Source organism: Sceloporus occidentalis, unplaced genomic scaffold, assembly GCF_023333645.1.
Source record: "Sceloporus occidentalis isolate IW3139 unplaced genomic scaffold, rSceOcc1.0.p SCAF_6, whole genome shotgun sequence".
Classification (NCBI taxonomy): domain Eukaryota; kingdom Metazoa; phylum Chordata; class Lepidosauria; order Squamata; family Phrynosomatidae; genus Sceloporus; species Sceloporus occidentalis.
In genome coordinates, this window is record NW_028316986.1 from 2,208,910 (window position 1) to 2,228,691 (window position 19,782).

Sequence of the window (19,782 nt, forward strand, 5' to 3'; positions counted from 1 at the left end):
ATTATTCCCTTCCTTTAATTGGGATGTTTGGAATTGGACTGCTGAGGTGAAATCCCAGGGAGAAAATTAGTTCAGAATGCAATGAGATTAATAATAATAATAATAATAATAATAAATAGTCTTGTGGCACCTTTGAGACTAACTTTTGGGGCATCTACACTTTAGAAATAATGCAGTTTGACACCGCTTTGAGTGCTGCAGCTCCATCCTGAGGAATCCTGGGATTTGTAGTTTTGTGAGGGCTTTAGCTTTCTGGCAAACTACAGATCCCAGGATTCCATAGGATGTTGCCAAGGGAGTCAACGTTGCATGAGACTCTGCACTGTGGAAAGAGATCTAAGGCCGTGTCTGCACTGCAGAATTAATCCGGTTTGACGCCACTTTAACTGCCCAGTGCTGTGGGATTCTGGGATTTGTAGTTTTGTGAACTCAGGGGCCAAACTGACTACAGATCCCAGGATTCCATAGCATTGATCCAGGGCAGGTAAAGCGGTGTCAAACCACATCAGTTCTGCAATGCAGATGCAGTCTGAGTTGTGTCTGTCATGAAATGTGTATCTGTTGTGCTAGATTTCTTAAACCTCTGGCATTTTGTTCATGGAGGTAAACAAAGGCAACCCATAAAATATTGCACTGTAAAAGTTAATCTTGCCGCAAACCTTAAGAGCCCCATTATCCATTTCTCCCTTTCGGCCATAGATCATTTTTACACCTGAACAAATCTCACAACAGACGTTTCACAACATGCAGCGGCGGTGTGCGATGCCTCACTTATTATAGAATCGTACTTGAGGACAGGATCTAAATTCAAAATGACCTGAATAGATAAGAAAGCAGGGCCAAAACTAAAATGAAGTTCAAGAGGGAGAAATGGAAGATACTGCACTTAGGTAGAAAAAATGAAATGCACAGATATAGAATTATGGGGGACACCTGGCTGAAGGAGACTTATCTGTGTGAAAGGGATCTAGGAGTCCAAGTAGAGCACAAGTTGAACATGAGTCAACAGTGTGATGCGGCAGCTAAAAAGGCCAATGCGATTCTGGGCTGCATCAATAGAAGTATAGTGTCTAGATAAATAAAACTAGTTTGGAATCTGCATTTTTGGGTTTCTTTGGATTTGAATGACTGTACATAGGCTAGAATACCGGGTTTTAAAGCATTACCTGAAGCTAAATTGAGCTATTGAGCTAAATTAAATGCCCATTCAATACAATGGTGGGTGCCCTCCGGGACCCTAAAACTTTGGGTACTGCTAGGATTACCATACCATTGAGCCATGGCAGCTAAAGCAGCGTCAAACTGCATGATTTCTGCAGTGCAGATGCAGCTGGAGAAAGATGGCCTCCTGCTTTCCCAAATGTCCCTCTCAGAACAGAAAGCCTGAGAGAAAGGCATCTAATATTTAAAAGTTTGAAAAGGGAGGATTTTGGAAAAGAGAGAGAAGGCTGCAGGTAAAAGAGAGAGAACGAATGAAGGACGGGAATGAAGGAATGAAAGAAGAAAGGAGGAGCTACTTAATCAGATCTCTTTATCTTAGTGGGTCACGAAATGTATCCAGTAGCATCCCATCAAATATTTATCGGCATAAAAATTGCTCCATTGCTTTCTTCCATGGCAGCCCTTCCTGCCTTGCGCTCCAGCAAAATCGCCTGGGATCCAGAGGAGAGGAAAGTGGGCCTTTCCTGTGGTTTTTAATTCTGGGGGGGAAACAAAACAGAAGACATGCAGAAATGCATGGGCTTCTTAGTTGCTGGGTGGAGAAACGACGCCAGAAAGAATAACCAAGGGCCTTTTTCATACCGCACAATTATACCGCTACAGTTAATTATGACACTTATTTAATTCAATCTAATATAATTTAACGGTTGTATCCCATGGAGCGCTGGGATAAAAGGTTTAGGGAAAGGCTGCCAGAGACTACCAAACCCCAAAATCTGTAGGATGCAGCCATGCCACTTAAAGGCTGCCTGCAGAAACACACTTTGTGTTGCAGCTCCATCCCATGCAACCCTGGAATTTGCAGTTTTACAAGGTTTTTAGCCTTCTCTGCCAAAGAGGGCTGGTGCCTCACAAAACTACTGATCCCAGGATTCTGTAAAATGGACCCATTGCAGATAAAGCAGTGCCAAACTGCATTATTTGCACAATGCAGATGCCCCCAGAGTGGAATCATAGTGGTATAACTGCTTAGTGTGCACCTTGGGTGTGCAAACCCAAAGGCAAAGCTGGTTGTGTAACTGGATGCATAAACGAATGTGCCACTGAATACACATCCTCATTTCTGGAAGCACTGCAAAACCAAGGTTGCTTCTGCAATTTTGAACTGGGTACAGAAAATGTCCAACCATTTCCCTAGAGAGGAATTTAAGACTACAGCATAGTGTCCCTCTCCATCCAGAGCATCATCTCATCTGCCTTTTGCTCCATTCAGTCACTTGTGTTGTTGTTTGTGTGCCTTCAAGACGTTTCCAACTTATGGCTACTCTAAAGTGCAGAAGATACTGCGATGAAGAAAGTTGGAGTTACCTATGAAATTCACACAAATGGGTGCACCTCCACTGTGGAAGTCAAGCAATTTGACACCACTAGAAGTACTATAGCTCCAGCCTATGCAATCCTGGGATTTGTAGTTTTGCAAGGTCTTTAACCTTCCCTGCCAAAGAGTGGCAGGTGCTTTTCGAAACAACAGATCTGTAGAATGGAGCCACAGCAGTTAAAGTGGTGTCAAGCTGCATTATTTCTGCAGTGCAGATGCAGCCTCTTTGGTTCGGCCCCAAAGTTGAGTCTGGGGTCTCTAGTACTGGTTTTGGTTTACTTGAGGGGTACATTTGCGAAGCCAGGTTTACACACCCAGAATTAACAGCCCCTATACTCTGCTGTGAGTTCCCTCCCTGGGAGGGGAAAATAACTTGGAGGCGGGGATTGAAGGAGCTGCAATCCAAAGAAAAGTAACTTTTCCAAGCTCTCCCTTGGAATGGCAATTGCAAACTCTCTCTGTGATCAAGCCTTGCCAGCTCCATTAAGGCGAATCCTTAAGAGGCACAAGACAAATGTTTTTTTAAAAAAGATTTTTAATACATATTTTTCAACACCAAGTTATGAAATTCTTGAACCCCAAAATCGGTTTAAACCAATCATCCCCTTCACTCCTTCCGCCTGGTTGAAGCGACAGAGCTAATGGGTGCTGGTGGGTGTTGAGAATATCTCTGGGGGATATATATATATATAAACTCTGGGAGCAGAACTGGCTGATCAAAAAATTGCCTCCTTGTTATGCTGGCGAGGAAGGATTCCTATGTGACTCTTTGTGAGTGTGTAGTATGAACGATGGGGTATGCTTTCCTGCCTCCCTCCCTCCCTCGCTCACACAATGGGTTTTTCGCATGCAGTGCCCCCACAAAGCAAGGCTTCCTTGTCATGCAGGCATTATTTTATCTCATTGCCATCCAGCAGTGGGTTTTCTCTCCTCTCCGTTGGGGATTTCTTGCATTGATGGTAAAACCGATGAACCAGGTGGGAGAATGTAAGAAAAAGGTTCACTGAGGTTGTTCTCATTGCCCCATTAAGTCTTCCCTATCCCTTGTAAAGAATGTTTGGGGGCTTCTTTGGGACGTGACCCATGTTGTTGTTGTTGTTGTTGTTTCTGCTGCTGTTATTAACAAAATACAGTGGGACCTTGTTATCCGCTGGGGTTCAGTCCCAGGGTCCCCCGTGGATAACAAAATCCGTGGATGCTCCAGTCCCATTAAATATAGTGGTGGAGCACAATGGTGTCCCTTATATAAAATGGAAATGACAAGGTTTGCTGTTTGGAATTTATACTTTTTTTCTGAATATTTTCAAGCCATGGATGCTCAATTCCGTGGATTAAAATAAATCCGTGGACAAGGAGGGCCGACTGTAAATTTCAGCAGGGAGAAATGTAAGATACTACACTTAGGAAGAAATAAAATGAAATGCAGAGATACAGGATGGGGGACACCTGGTTTGACAAGACTACATGTGAAAGGGATGTAGGAGTCCTAGTAGACCACAGGTTGAACATGAGTCAATTGTGTGATGCTCTGCTCTGCTCAGGCCCCTCCTGGAATAATACTGGGTCCAGTTCTGGGCACAATTCAAGAAGGATGTTGAGAAGCTGGAGGTGCTATGTGTCCAGAGGAGGGTAACTAACTGGGGAGGGGTCCGGAAAACATAAAGCCCTATGGGGACCAACTTAGGGAAGAGAAGGTGAAGAGGTGATATGATAGCGCTGTTTAAATATTTGAAGGGATGTCATATTGAAAGGGAGAAAGCTTGTTTTTTGCTGCTCCAGAGAACAGGACCCAGAGCAATGGATGCAAGCTGCAGGAAAAGAGATTCCACCTCAACCTTTGGAAAAAAAACATCCTGGCAGTAAGCAAAGCCATAGACCGTAGAAGACATTCCCTCTGAGATTATGATGGAGTCTCCTTCTTTGGAGGTCTTTAAACAGAGGCTGGATGGCCATGTGTCTGGAGTGTTTTGACTGTGTCTCCCAGCATGGCAGAATAAAGGGGTTGGACTGGATGACGGGTTGGTTCTCTTCCAACTCCAGGTTTCTAGAATTCTAGGATTCCAGAATCATAGACTCATAGAGTTGGAAGAGACCACAAGGGCCATCCATTTCCAACGCATTTCTGCCATGCAGGAACTCTCAATTTTACTATTTTACTTTTACTATTCCTGACCACGGGTTCACCCCAAGTATTTCCTTAAGTTTACTGAAATCCACTCTCCTAAAATCTAGAAGTCTAGACTATGCCTGGCTTCTCCTTCCCAGTGTATAACAAACTCCAGGAGAACATGGTCACTCCCACCTAAGGATCCCAGCACTTGCACCCCATTCACCAGGCCATCCCTGTTGATTAGGATCAGGTCTAAAACAGCTGTACAGGAAATAATATTGCATCAATTCCCATGGACATTTCCCCCTAAATTTTTGTTTGGTGGCATCAGGGGTCTTTGGGGAATGTCCAGGTGGCTTGTTGTCAGTGGAAGCCATGTCAGTGTAGTTCAGGGTCTGCACATGGCTTGGGCATCTCATTTTCCCCACCCTTGGTAAAAAGGACCCCTTTTGATTTCCCCATTGAGAGGCATGAGATCTTTACATTGCACAGTGCAGCCAGCCCTTTGCAAAAATGTAATATCTTCTTCTGTGCCATTGTTGGGTGCATACACATGTAACAAAACCCTGGAGAAGTACGACTAGTTGTGTAAAAAAAGGGCCATGGAAAAGCATTTGATGCTCTGCAGTGACCCAGTTGCATTAAATTTCCAAGTCCATGTAAAGAGATCAGTTTTGCTTTTCCCCCTGCATCCTCTTCCTACTCTATTTAAATTTGTCAGAAAGAAGGAAAGAAAAGAGCCCTCCCATCCACCTACAAATAACACATACTCTCTGCCATCCCATTTTTTCAGCTGCTTTTAAAATGTCCCGGTTCCTCCTTTTTCCTCCCACTTTCCCCTCCGTCTTCACCTTGCCTCCATTGCTGCAAACTGACTTCGAAATGCAAAAGATATTTTGCAGTCCATTAACTCAGCAGCAGGGAAGAAGAAAGGAAGGGACAAAATCTTGCCCTTCCCTGTAGACTCAGGCAAACGCAAACCTCTGAAGCTTCTTCTTGGATGTCTATCCTTCCTGATCAATAACTTAAGCCATCTTGACCATATTCTGATATTGATTGGCCGTGTATCTTGGGTTTCATCTGTGAAAAGTTGGTGGGGGAGAGATATGATAACATCGTTGTAGAAGAACAAGGTTTGAATATTCAGTAGTTTGATGCCAAGAGACCAGGGTTCGAATCCCCACTCAGCTGTGGAAGCCCACTCGAGCAAGACACTCTCTCTCAGCCTTAGAGGAATGCCATTGGAAATCTTGTATGAATAAACTTTAAGAAACAGATCGGCAAGGTGTAGGGCACTGAGCGTTGGATTAAGACTCTAGCAGACTAGGGTTCGAATTCCCACATGGCCACAGAAACCATTAGGTGACCCTGGGCAAGTCATGCTCTCTCAGCCTCAGGATGGTCATCATGACAACCCCCCTCTGAAGAAACTTGCCAAGAAAACCCCAGGATAGGGTCACCATAAGCCAGAAGCAACTTGGAAGCACCCCAAAATAACAACATACAGCCAACACAGCTACCCCTTGATAAGTTTTCTAGATGTGAAAGTAACTATTTTAATTCCTTTTGACAACTAGGCTAGTAAAACCACTTTTGCAGGCTTGGCACTATGACAATAATTTTCGAAGATAACCCAGATCCAAAACGCACTGCAAAAACCATCCAGTTTGAGACCGCTTTAACCGCCTTGGCTCAGTGCTAAGCAATCCTATTGTAGTTTTGTGAGACCTTTATCCTTCTCTGCCAGAGAGCTCTGGGGCCACAATAAACTACATTTCCCAAGATCCCCTAGCACTGAGCCAGAGCAGTTAACACGGTGTCAAACTGGATTATCTCTGCAGTGTGTTTTGGGCCTCAGTTTCATTTGAGGTTTTTCAACGAAGGTTGGATGTGCCTCTTTTGGGAGTGCTTTTATTGTGGATTCCTAAATGGCAGAAGGCGGTTGGAATGAATGGATGGCCCTTGGAGGTCCCTTCCAACTCTGTATTTCTCTGGCTATAACTCACTAAGGAGTTTATCACACTGGGGATCATATTGGCATTAAAGAGAGATTAAAGCACATTTAAAGCATCCCGCAAATAAAGCAAAAATGGCAAGTAATTGCACGAATGATCATCACACACAATTGTGCAAATAAAGCGATATCTGAAATCGTGAAAGTAAAAATCCTGAAAGCACCTGAATGCTTCTTTGTGACCACTTTAATGGTGGGTTTTGTGCGACGTCATGTGAAATTGTTTCACATAATTACGCGATTTTTCCAGGATATTCACGGGATAAACTCCCGATCTCCTTCATGTGATAAACCTCTAAGCTCTGAATCCTCCTTTTTGACCATGCACTGGGCTCTTTGAGAAACCGCGTCCTCCTTCATGTTCGGGAAGAGTTAATGACACCTCTGGCTTGTTGATTTTGGCTGCGAAAAAAGCTGCTCAACATCATCTTGCTTTGCTCTCCAAGGCTTGCGGACTGACAATAGAAACTTAATTGAAAGAGAACAAGGTTTGCTCTTATCGCAGCGGGTTTTCATTCCCAACCAGCGATGAATGGAGAAAGCAGGCCAGCAGAGAGAGGAGATGCATACATACATAGCTTTCTCTGTACAAGGAACAACAAATAAATGCCTGCAGGGGAATTTTTGAGCATGACTAGCATCCAGGAGCCCAGTGCAAGGGATGCAAGCTTGAGATAAATGGTGACGGAAAACACCTTTTAAAGTTTCTAAATGATCTCAATGCACATTGCTGCAATGTGCAAGCCTTTGCCAGTGTGCCTGAGCAGAGGTGGGAGGCATGATTTGACACCAAATACGAATGCGACACCTTTCCCACGCTCACCCACCCAAAGCTGGTAAATTATTGGGAGCAGGAATAATGTAAGTTCCCCCAAGGCTTAATGCTTAAACATGCTGCAAAGAGCCACCAGGCTCAAGCAGATCCTTCCCGAAATTCCCCTTATCTCAATAGCGCCTTGGTTTTTTGCAGCACCTGCTTCTGTTTCCATCGCTGAACCCAAGCATTATGTGTAGCCTCCCCAAATATTTATCTGAGTGTAGATGACAGAAGGTGTAGCCCCCTCATTGTCTAGGAGGACCCCCAGTTGACCCCAACGTATGGGGACCCTCACCAGGGGGTTGGACTGGATGGCCCTTGGGGTCTCTTCCAACTCTATGATTCTATGATTCTATGGCTATTCTGGAAAGAGTCAAGAAGAGATTTATAGTCTTTTTTGTGAGATTTTCATGCTCTGTGGCCATGTTCTAGAAGAGTTTCTTCCTGATGTTTCACCAGCATCTGTGGCTGGCATCTTCAGGGAATGAAGAGAGAATGAAGATGCCAGCCACAGATGCTGGTGAAACATCAGGAAGAAATCTTCTAGAACATGGCCGCATAGCCCAAAAAACCCACAAAAATGATGGATGCCGGCCATGAAAGCCTTTGACTTCAGATTTACAGTCAATTAGGACCTCTCCATTTCCCCCATGGTTCTCCCTTTTGTGAAAACTGAACATTTTAGAGCCAGATATTTGACCAAACTCAAGCCGTCTACTTTAAGAATTGCCTTCACTGAGCTACGATTTCAAGGAATGCCAGCTGCAGTTCTAGATGGAAGCTATAACAAAGTGCAATTTGAAAACAGACTATGTATCTGCAGTCAATCCCGGGTGAAGGACAGTGTCCATTACATGCTACTTTGTCCTCTGTATAGCAATCCCAGTGAGAAATTGCTAACCTCCTTGTTGACAAATGGAAGCAAGAACTCTTATTGTAGAGTCGGTTCAATTTCTTTTGCGTGATACCAATAGCTATGTAACACATAAAGTGGTTCTTTTTGCCACTTAAATAAAATTGCCATAAATTGCCATGGAGACTCAAAGTATTAATCAGATTTTTATGGTGGCAGTGTATAAGTTTACCAATAACCAGGAAAAGTTTTTTTTTAATCTTGTATCGCTAATAATTTTAACAACATGTTAAATGACGGGTTGTCTTTTGCATTTTTGCACTTTTGTGCCATTTGTTTTAAACGTCTTGTGTATTTTGAAAAGCTTTTTGCTGTAGCCTTTGGCACAATAAACGGTTTGATTGATTGATGGATTGACTGCATTCCCTTTTGGTTTATGCCATTCAAGTTGTATGCAGAACATATTGTAAGGAAAGCAGGATTGGATACAGAAGAAAGAGGAGTGAAAATAGGAGATAGGAATATCAACAATCTAAGGGCCCGAACAGACAGGCCAGAATAAAGCTGCTTTGGGTCACTTCGGAGGCATGCTGTTTAAATGACACACGCATCTGAAGAGGCCAGAAGCTGCGCCAAAGCTGCACTCCAATCCTTAGGAATGGAGTGTGGCTTTAGTGCTGCTTCCATCCTCTTAGGACGCATGCAGCATTTAAACAGCATACATCCAAAGTGACTCGAAGCAGCTTTATTTTGGCCTGTCTGTTTGGGCCCTAAGATATGCAGATGACACCATAATAGAATCGTAGAGTTGGAAGAGACCACAAGGGCCATCCAGTCCAACCCCATTCTGCCACGCTAGCAGAAAATATCACAGACCTGGAACAACTACTAAGGAAGGTCAAAGAAGAAAGTGCAAAGGCAGGCTTAATGTTGAACATAAAGAAAACAAAAACAATGACCACAGAGAATCCACACAAATTCAGCCTAGACAATGAAAACATAAAAGTAGTAAAAGAGTTCTCATACCTGATTCTATGATTCTACCTGGCATCAAATGTTGATAGGAATGGAAACTGCAGTCAGGAAACCAGAAGAAGATAAAGAATGGGAAGGACAGCTATGAAAGAATTTGAGAAGATCCTAAAATGCAAAGACATACAAGTGAGCACGAAAGTTAGAATCATACAAGCCATTGTATTACTATGGATGGAAGTGAGAGCTAGACAGTTAGGGAAGAAGACAGGAAGAAAATCAATGCATTTGAGATTATGTGGGGCTGAGGATCCCATGGACAGCCAAAAGGACAAACCAATGGGGCCTAGAGCAGATCAAGTCAGAAACCTCCCTGGAAGAGGCCAAGATGACCAAAGTGAGGCTGTTATACTTTGGACACTTCATGAGAAGGAACGACTCTTTGGAAAAGACCATAATGCTGGGAAAGGTGGAGGGAAGGAGGAAAAGAGGAAGGCCACAGGCCAGATAGATGGAGGACTCTAGGAAGGAGGTCACTATGGGTTTTATGGGGTTGCAAGAATTAAGCAGAGCAGGGGAGCACAGAGGGGGTCTTGGAGGTGTCTCATCCATAGGGCCGCCTTGCCATGAGTTGAGATCAACTCGAAGGCAGTTAACAACAACCACAAATGGGGGACCTAAGGAAGGCTTGCACACCTTTCCTGCAAAATGGCTAGCTCTGGAGGCTTGCAATTATCACAGGCAATGAGTGAGCGCTGCTCCATTCCAAAGGGCCCTTCTGGAAAGAGCTCCCAATCATTTTGCATCCAATGCGATGCTTGTCCTGGGCATTCGTGGCCAACTTGAGAGCAGACAGGGGAAGCGAGAAATTGGCTTGAGCAGCCAGAAAACTCTCTCCCTGCTGGGATATCAAGAGAAATGGAGAGGCAATGAGGTGAAGCAATTGCAGGATGTGGATTATAGGCAGATCAGCAGCCCAGAGATTTTGCCCTTATATTTCTGCCTCTAGGTATACGACTGCACTACAGGATTATTTGCAGTTTGATCCCACTTTAACTGCTACTGGGGTTGCTAGGTTGGGAGCATCCCAGACTCAGAGATTCCAGGGCCATTGTTAAAGACTTGGGGCCCATTCACACGACACACTCATAGCACTACTTCTACTTTAGCTGTTATGGTAAGAACTCATCATGAGATTTGTAGGGGTTTTTTTTTGGGGGGGGAGGCACTAGAGCTCTCTGGATGAGAGCTCCAAATATCCTCCCTAAAGTGAACATGAGCCAGCATAATGTACTAGTTTATACGCTGGACTATGATGCTGGAGACCAGTCTTCGAATCCTTGTTCGGCCATGGAAACCCACAGAGTGACCTTGGGCAAGTCACACTCTCTCAGCCTCAGAGGATGGCAAAAGCCAATTCCCTCTGAAAAAAAATATGTGGGAAAACTCCATGACAGAGTAACCTTAAGGGTGCCATAAGTCAGACGTGACTTCAAGGCATACAGCTACCAACTGAAAATCTGACAATTGTCCACCATGAATCACCTTTTTTTAAGGGTGTAATAACAGATAGGGACAACTGTACTTTGGGGAGCCACTTTGGGTACCAAGATGCAGGACCAGATGGAGAGGAGGGATGCAACAGGGACTGTTTGAGACTGGCCCCAGTATTTACCTCCTTCCAAAGACATTCAAGGTTCTTTCTCGGTGGCTATAGTGACTCCAAGTTTCTCCAGAGAGGGAGAAGTGGGCTGCAGTTTGTGCTGAAACAAAATATTTTGTATTAAAGGTATTTCTTTGGGCTCTTCGTTTCTTGTTGCAGACTGACCTGTCCAAACTAGGTCAGTGTGTGGAAGAGTTTGGAAGGCAACTGAAGTGAGAAATCTCACAAGCATATATATATTTGTCCCTTTTAGCTCTACAAAGAAATCCACCACAGTGGCTTTTTTTCCAACAACCAAACACCAGGCTTGGACTTGAAATGTTAAGATACAGAATGGGGACACCTGGCTTGACAACAGTACATGTGACAGGGAGCTGAGAGTCTCAGTATACCCCAAGTTGAAAATGAGCCAACAGTGTGGCGCGGCAGCTAAGAAGTCCAATGCAATTCTAGGCATTGTGAGTTCCTGCATGGCAGAATAGAGTTGGACTGGCTGGCCTTTGGGCAGGAATGTAGCTAGGATTTTAGGAGGGGGGGGGGGTCCAGACTAAGTGCCACCATTATAATGGGGCTTGGGTGCGGCAGCACAGCAGCACACACCATTCATTTTTCTAATGGAAGGGGGGGGTCCGGACCCCAAGAACCCCCCCCCCTTGGCTACATCCCTGCTTTTGGGGTCTCTGCTAACTCTAGCATTCTGATTCTATGTATTCCTGCATGGCAGGATGGGGTGCAACTGGATGGTCTTTAGGGATCTCTCTTAACTCTAGGATCCTGTGATTCTATGACTTCTCCCAGGCCTTTATTCAGGCAGCAAAAGCAAGACGTGCCCAGCCCTGCCTGTCTCAAGGGTTGCATGGTTTATCACCAGGTGCTGCGTGTAAAATGTTTTGCTGTAAATTGCTGTATATAAAAACAAAATTGTTGCAGATAGTTAGCAAACAGCAACAACATGAGCGATAACTCAGTTCTGTTTTATGCTGCACCTAGTAACGGCTTTCCATGCCCCACACCATCAGCAAGGTGGCTTTAAAAGCTGAAAACAGATCCAGAGAAAAGAGTCATCCATAAAAGCACAGACCAGTTATAAGTGAATTATTTATAGGATTAAAAGCAATTAAAACATACCTTTAAAATGCAAGAAGTAAAAACAAGCACACATTTTAAAAGTCCTTTCCCTTAAGGTGACAAAGACCTGTCAGAGTATAAATATTTTTGCCTGCCTCTGGAAGGATGCTATGGAAGGAGTCGGGGGGGGCTGCACTGCAGAAATAATGCAGTTTGACACCACTTTAACTGTCATGGCTCCATCCTATGGAGACCTGGGATTTGTAGTTTGTTGTGGCACCAGCACTCTCTTGCAGAGAAGGCCAAAGGCTTTGTAAAACTACATAATCCCAGGATACCCTAGGAAGGAACTACACAGTTAAAAGTGGTGTCAAACTGCATTATTCCTCCATTGTGGTTGCATCCTTTAGGAAAACCATCCTAACTTTGGGCTGCTTTGGAACGCGTGACCCAAAACTGCAGCTGAGTGAACATTCAGGGGGTCAGGATATATGCTCAGCATGTGTGAATGCAGCCAAAGGAGTGAGGTGTGTGTCGGAGGCTGGAATGATGAAACCTTTCCACCTTTCCACTCCTGTGTTAAGGAGTCTGACCATGGCTTGATGGGTCAGACTCATAGGGGTCATTCCCACTACAATTTGCAGTGAATCGTGATTTGGGGTATATGACCCTTGTTCCCACTGGCAACTGATTCCAATCCTCATTGGATTGATTCCAGTTGGGATAAAGCGGGGCAAATGCAAAACAAACAAACAAGCAAACAGGGAATCTTAGAGTTGGAAGAGACCCCAAAGGCCCTGATCCAGTCCAATCCTATTCTGCCATGCAGGAACTCACAACCAAAGCAGCCCTGACAGATGGCCATCCAGCCTCTGTTTAAAGACCTCCAAGGAAGGAGACTCCACCACAATCTCCGAGGAAGGAGTTTGTTCCACTGTCGAACAGCCCTTACTATCAAAAAGTTCCTCCTAATGTTGAGCTGGAATCTCTTTTCCTGGAGCTTGCATCCATTGCTCTGGTCCTGTTCTCTGGAGCAGCAGAAACCAAGCTTGCTCCCTCCTCAATATGGCAACCCTTCAAATATTTAAAAGGGGCTCAATGACTCTTGGCATTCCCTTTCCACTCTACTATGAGGACTATGAGAGAGTTGACCAGGCAGGCCCAGCTCCACCAGGGCTAGCCTGAAGAAGAAGAGCCCTCCCTCCGGTCCCTCTGCCTTGGTCCAGGCCTCAGAGGGAGAGAAGAATGCTGGACCTGATCCCCTTTCCCACCACCATTCCCTTCTCCTTTTGTCTCGTGTCTTTTAGATTGTAAGCCTGAGGGCAGGGAACCGTCTATTCTCCCCTCTGTTGTAAGCCGCCCGGATTCCCAGTGATTGGGCGGCATATAAATAAATATTATTATTATTATTATTACCATCCTGTCCTTCCACTCTTAGAGACACTGGAATTCTGCATCATCGGGGGGGGGGGGGGGGGTCAGGTTAAATGACCCCAGGGAGTTTCCGTTCCACAATCCCATCTTTCTTCTGCTAGGGATGCACTGTCAGGGGTCAGGCTAGATGGACCTTGGAGTTCCCTCCGCATTCAACAGTCCCGTCCTTCTGCCCTGCTAGAGGTGCACTGTCAGTCTAGAGGATCCTACTCTACTATCCTTAGACTAGCCTGGAGAAGAGAAGGTTAAGAGGTGATATGAGAGCCTTGTTTAAATATTTGAGGATACTGAGGAGGGAGCAAGCTTGTTTTCTGCTGCTCCAGAGAATAGGACCCAGAACAAGGGATGGATGCTCCAGCAAAAGAGATTCCAGCTCAATATTTGGAAGAATTTTCTAATGGTTAAGAGCTGTTTGACAGGGGAAGATGCTGCCTTTGAGTCTCCTCCCTTGGAGGCTTTAAGCAGAGGCTGGATGGCCACCGGTCAATGGGGCTGCTTTGATTGAGAGTTCCTGCATGGCAGAAGGGGCTTGGACCCCTTCTTGGGGTCTTTTCCTATGCCTCTATCCCGTCCTTCTACTCTGCCTGGGGTCTGCCAGGGGTCAGGCTGGATGGCCCTTAGGGCTCCCCTTCCCACTCTCCATCCCTGTCCTTCTGCTCGGTTAGAGGCCCTGTTGAATTCTGGGTTGCCAGGGGTCAGGATAGAGGGCCCCTGGGGCTCCCTTGCCCTCCTGCCATGCAGTCCTTGTTGGGCTAGAGATGCCTTGCTCTTGGAGCTCATTCTGCCCTTGTAACGCTAGGCATGAACTCCATGCCCCTGGAGGAGTCCCCTTCCCACTCTCCATCCCAGCCCTTCTGCTCCGTTAGAGAGGCTTGATCAGAGGGCTCCCTTCCCATTCTGCAGCTGCTGGCCCTTGTTCTGCTGGAGATGCCTTTGTGTGTATGGAGGGGGTCAGTCTAGATGCCCCTTGGGGTGCCCTTCCCCTTCTGCCGGGGCGGGCTTCGGGGGCATGGCTGGGAGGCTCGGCCCTCCTCCTCCTCCTCCTCCTCCTCCTCCCTGGGCCTCCCTGCTGAGTCCGGACGGAGAGTGGTCCAGCTCCCTCCCGGCCCAGGAGGAGGATGCTGAGGATGCTGCGGAGGAGGAGGAGGAGGACTAAGGCTGGCTGCTGCTGCTGCTGAATAATTGAGCTGCGGGCGGCAAGGGACCGTTGGCAGCAGCAGCAGCAGCCTCCCTCTGCCTCCTCCCGGGCCCTCCCTGGCCTGCCTCCCAGCCGGCCCCCGAGCAGCGGCCAACCAGCCCTAGAGCGATGGCAGTGGGGTGCAATGGTTAGAGCCCGGCGCAGGCGCTGGCCAGGCGGGGGCTCGCTCTCCCTGCAGCCGGGGCTCCTGGCAGCCAGCCCCCCGCCTCTGCAATAGCAGCCCCCCCCTTCCCTCGGATTCGAACCCAGGACCCGGCTGGCCCTTCCAGCAGCGCCATGGCTTTGGTCGTCCGGCTGAAGAGCGTCACCGACCTTCGGGGGAAAGCGGACCGCATCGCCAAGGTGGCTTTCAGAGGTACGGGGCCCCTGGTCTCTCTCTGCCCCCCCCCCGGGGAAAGGCCCCGGGCAAGGCTTGGCCAGCAGGGAACGCCAAGTGGGCCCTGGCAATGCCCCTCCACCTGGTCTGGCCCCTGCCTCTCTGCCAAGAGTGGGAAGGGGCTCCAGGGCTCATCCAGTCTGTCCCCTGGCAAGGTAGCACCCCATCCCACCACTAACAGGACAGGAGGACTCGGTCGGAGGTTACCCTGGAATCTCAGTGGGCAAAAGGATCTTGTGGCAACTTTGGGACCAACTGTGCCAAAGAAGTTGTGGCAGAAGACGCACCCCAGGAAGCAGACCGAAGCTGATGGGAGCTCATGCTGCAACTTCTTCTGCACAGAGGTGCCACAAGAGCCCTTGGCACACAGAACAGAGAAAGTGGCATTGTAGAATGGAAGGGGGCCAGGAGGGGGAGGACAGGAGAGGCTCCCTTTTCACAGCCCACCTCCAGGAAAGGAGGAAACTCAGCTGAAGTTGGTGGATAGCAATAGCCATGGAAGCTACATTTCTATACTGCTCTAAGCAGCTCACAAGGCATAAACCTACTGCCCCCAACAAACTGGGTCCTCATTTTAGGGACTTCAGAAGGAGGCCAGGCTGAGTCGACCCTGGAGCCCCTGGCTGGAACCGACCTCACAACCTTGTGGCTGTGAGTGAATGGCGGCAGTTCTGACATTTAAGCGCTACGCCACCAGGATCCCTTTGAACTTTGCAGAGAGGTTTGTAGTATTACAGAGTCGGGAGGGTTGGAGAGGTCATGTAGTCTCACCCTGGCCAATGTAGGAACCCATCTTGGTCATAACAGGGCCACAGGATTGTAGAGTTGCATGGGATCTCCAAGAGTCATCCTGATGCAGGAATCTGTTACTAAAAACATGCCCAATGGAGTAGAAGCACAGAGCAGAGTTGCAAGGGATCCCAAAGGCCATCTAATCTCACCTCCTGATAATGCAAAACTCCACATCTAATACATGCATAATACACTAACAGCAGGACATGTGAAAGGGATCTAGAAGTCCTAGTAGACCACAAGTTGAACATCAGTCAACACTGTGATGCGGTACTTAAAGAAGCCAATGTGATTCTAGGCGGCATCAACAGGAGTGTAATGTCTAGATCAAGGGAAGTCATGGTGCCACTCTATTCTGCTTTGGTCAGGCCTCATCTGGAATATTGTGTCCAGTTCTGGGCACCACAATTTAAAAAGGATGTTGGGAAACTGGAGCATCTCCAGAGTGCTAAGCAGGGTCATCCCTGGTTGGTCCTTGGATGAGGGACCAGCAATGAATCCCAGGCGCTGGTGGCTCCGTTTCAGAGGAAGGAACTGGCAAAACCCACTCTGAGGATTCCTTGTCTAAGAGAACCCTACAAAATGCATGGGGTTGCCATCAGCCAACAGGCAACTTGAAGGCACAGACACGCATACATTGTGGGCCTAAATCCCCTAAAGGCACCAGATCCTGACTGAGCTTGGAAGCTAAGCAGGATCAGTCCTGGTTAGTCCCTAGAAGGGAGACCGCCAACAGATATCAGGTGCTGCAGACTCTGTTTCAGAGGAAGGAACTGGCAAAACCACCTTCTCTGAGTGTACCTTGCCTAGGAAAACCCTGTGAAAAGCATGGGCTCGAAGGGTGACTCAAAGGCACATAATAACACAATATATATATGTCAAAACTGCAGCACAGATTTCCTCAAAGGTATCACATCCTGCCTGATCTTGGAAGCTAAGCAGGGTCAGCCCTGGTTGGTCCTTGGAGGGGAGACCACCCAACAAATCCTGTACCAGGTTCTAGAGGCTCTATTTCAGACAGGAACTGGCTAAACAATCCCTGAAGATTCCTTGCCTAAGAAAACTCAGTGAAATTCATGGGGCTGCCATAAGTCCACAGGAGACTTGAAGGCACATACACAAGGCACCAGAGATTGTCTGAGCTTGGATGCTAAGCAGGGTCAGCCCTGGTTGGGCCATGGATGGGAGACCAAGAAAGTGAGGAAGGCTGTATTTCAGACGAAGGAACTAGCAAAACCACCTCTTAAGAAAACCGTACAAAATTCATGGGGCCACCATACTTTGACACACACACACACACACACACACACACCAGCTTCTTAATGCAACTCTCAAACGCCTGCACCATGCAGGGTCTCTGATGGAGTTGATCCCCCTTTAAACTTTAGTCTCTTCCGGCAGGCTTCTCCAGGCAATTTTTAAGTTGTGAATTTTAGATGTGGGTTGCTTTAATCTGAGCACATTTCATTTGTCCTTTTAAACTGATGTGTCTTTTAACCAATGTGTTTTAACTGATTGTCGGGGATGCTTTGATTGTGATTTCCTGCATGGCAGAAAGGGGTTGGACTGGGTGGCCCTTCTTGGGGTCTCCGCCAACTCTAGGATTCTATGTTGTGTGTTCATTGTTGTTGTTCCTCGCCTCGATCCATGGGGAGAGGTGGGTAAGAAATAAATACACTACATTATTATTAAATATAAGGACATTGGAGAGATAGTGGAGGGGAGAGATAATGGGCAACCCCCTTTGCAAAGGCCAGCATGGTGACAAAATGAACAACAACCTGCCTGCCAATGTTGTGTCCCTGCAACCTTAAAAGCAGTTCTGGAGTCCCTTTGTGTTGTGTGTTTCTCTGTGTGTCTCCATTGAGCTGCAACTCTGCAGCAGCCGCCAGACTTCTACAATCCCGCAAAACAGCAAACTGCAGCTTTTTCTCCAGCTGCTTCCAAAGTTGCCTTGAGCTGATATTAAAGATGTGAATAGAAAAATCCCCCCCCCCCAATTTGTTTCCTTCTGCACTTTTCTCCCGGAAAAATAGATTAAGGAATAATAATAATAATAATAATAATAATAATAGTTTTATTTATATCCCGCCTCTCCAAAAGGATCGAGACGGGAATAAAATACATAAAGGCATACATAAATAAAATTGCATCATCCCCTTATCCCCCCTTTGTTTTCTTTTGGGATGCTGGGTGAAATGTTTAAGACTAAGTGTTTGCATATTTTGTTCTCATATGCTTTCAAGTAGTTTCAGACTTTATGGCAATCCTACAATGAGGTTTTCTGAGGCTGAGAGTATGTGACTTGCCCAAGGGCACCCAGTGGGTTTTCATGGCCAAGTGGAGATTCAAAGTCTGGTATCCCAGAGCCTTAGTCTCACACTAGAACTGCACACCATGTTGTTGTTGTTGTTGTTGTTGTTGTGTGCCCTCAAGCCATTTCTGACTTGTGGTGACCCTAAGGCAACCCTATCACAGGGTTTTCTGGGGTTGAGAGAGTGTGACTTGCCCAACGGCACTCAAAGGGTTTCTGAGAGGAGGAGGAGAGAAGAGATCTACAGCGGAGGCAGAGTTGATTGAGCTCACTGCCACAAATTGTTGAAACATCAGGGGCTTAACGTTGGTCTTTTCTGGAGGATTCTTTTTTTCAGGAGGAACCACAGTCCTGTTCCAGTAATTTCCTAGGACCTTTCAGTATGGAGACTGACGGAACCACGGCAGTCACCTGCAAGACTTGTGGGATGTTTGTCTTCTTGCCTACAGAAGTGGGGAACTTCACATGCCCCAAGTGCAAGTTGGTAGCACTCTTGGAGGAGAAAGTGCAGCAGCTGGAGTCCAGAGTAGCTACACTTCAACATATTAGGGAGCAGGAGGATTTCCTGGACACAACAGAAATAACAATCCTGGACGAATACCATGCAGAGGAAGATGCTGGAGCCGAGGAGGTCACTTCACATACACAGGAGGCAGACAGCTGGAGGAATGTCACACAGAGAAGTAGGCCAAGAAGGGATTGTTCGGGGAACTTGCAGCTAGAGAATCGATTTGAAGCTCTTTCCCTTATCAAGGAGGATGAAGAAGAGCAGCATGGACAGACTTCAGGGACGGAGCAGGGGAGCCTGAGAGTCCCACCCGAGGGAACAGTCGCTGCTAAGCCTCGGAGGAGGCGTGTGGTCGTAGTGGGGGACTCCTTGCTGAGGGGTACAGAAGCAGTGATTTGTAGGCCTGACAAGATGTCTCGAGAGGTGTGTTGTCTTCCAGGTGCAAAGATCCGTGATGTGACAGAGAGGCTGACAAGACTGGTCAAGCCTACTGACCAATACCCCTTCCTTTTGGTCCACGTGGGAACTAATGATACTGCAAGACACAGCATTCAGAACATCAAAAGGGATTACAAGGCGCTTGGTAGGAAGCTGAAAGGAATGGATGTACAGGTTGTCATCTCGTCTCTTCTGCCAGTTGAAGGGCACGGTCCAGGAAGGGAGAGGAAAATAGCAGATGTGAACAACTGGCTTCGCAGATGGTGCCGCCGAGAAGGATTTGGATTCTTCGATCATGGGCTGCGGTTCCATGAGGAGGGACTTCTTGCAACAGACGGGTTGCATCTCAGCGAGTTGGAAGAAATGTTTTTGCCAACAGTCTCAAGAACTTGATCAGGAGAGCTTTAAACTGAGTTCCGAGGGGAAGGGAGACAATATTAAGGAAGGCGAAAGGGATGGCGAAAATAGTCAAACTGACATAGAGGAAACAAGAAAAAAAGTGCAAGGACCCAGCAGTGGGAGGCAAAAACACTTGCACAGGCAGCAAGTAAAAGGGAACCATGGTCTGCAATGTCTCTACACTAATGCACAGAGCATGGGAAATAAGCAAGATGAACTCGAACTCCTAGTACAACAAAGCAAATATGATATAATAGGCATCACTGAAACCTGGTGGGATGAGTCTC

General features: G+C 46.8%; 1 protein-coding gene across 14 annotated transcripts in view; it reads left to right on the forward strand.

Annotated features, from left to right (window-relative positions):
- The first annotated feature begins 14,701 nt into the window (after positions 1 to 14,701).
- OTOF (otoferlin) overlaps positions 14,702 to 19,782 on the forward strand; it is a 198,113-nt gene continuing 193,032 nt past the window's right edge. For 8 of the 14 annotated variants that reach the window (XM_089528711.1, XM_089528706.1, XM_089528714.1 and 5 more), the window contains exon 1: positions 14,704 to 15,023. In XM_089528711.1, coding sequence (XP_089384837.1) covers positions 14,945 to 15,023 — 79 coding nt within the window. In that variant the 5' untranslated portion in view covers positions 14,704 to 14,944. Of the gene's footprint in view, positions 15,024 to 19,782 lie in introns of all 14 variants that reach the window. The other 6 variants (XM_089528703.1, XM_089528712.1, XM_089528707.1 and 3 more) reach the window with 2 other exon arrangements.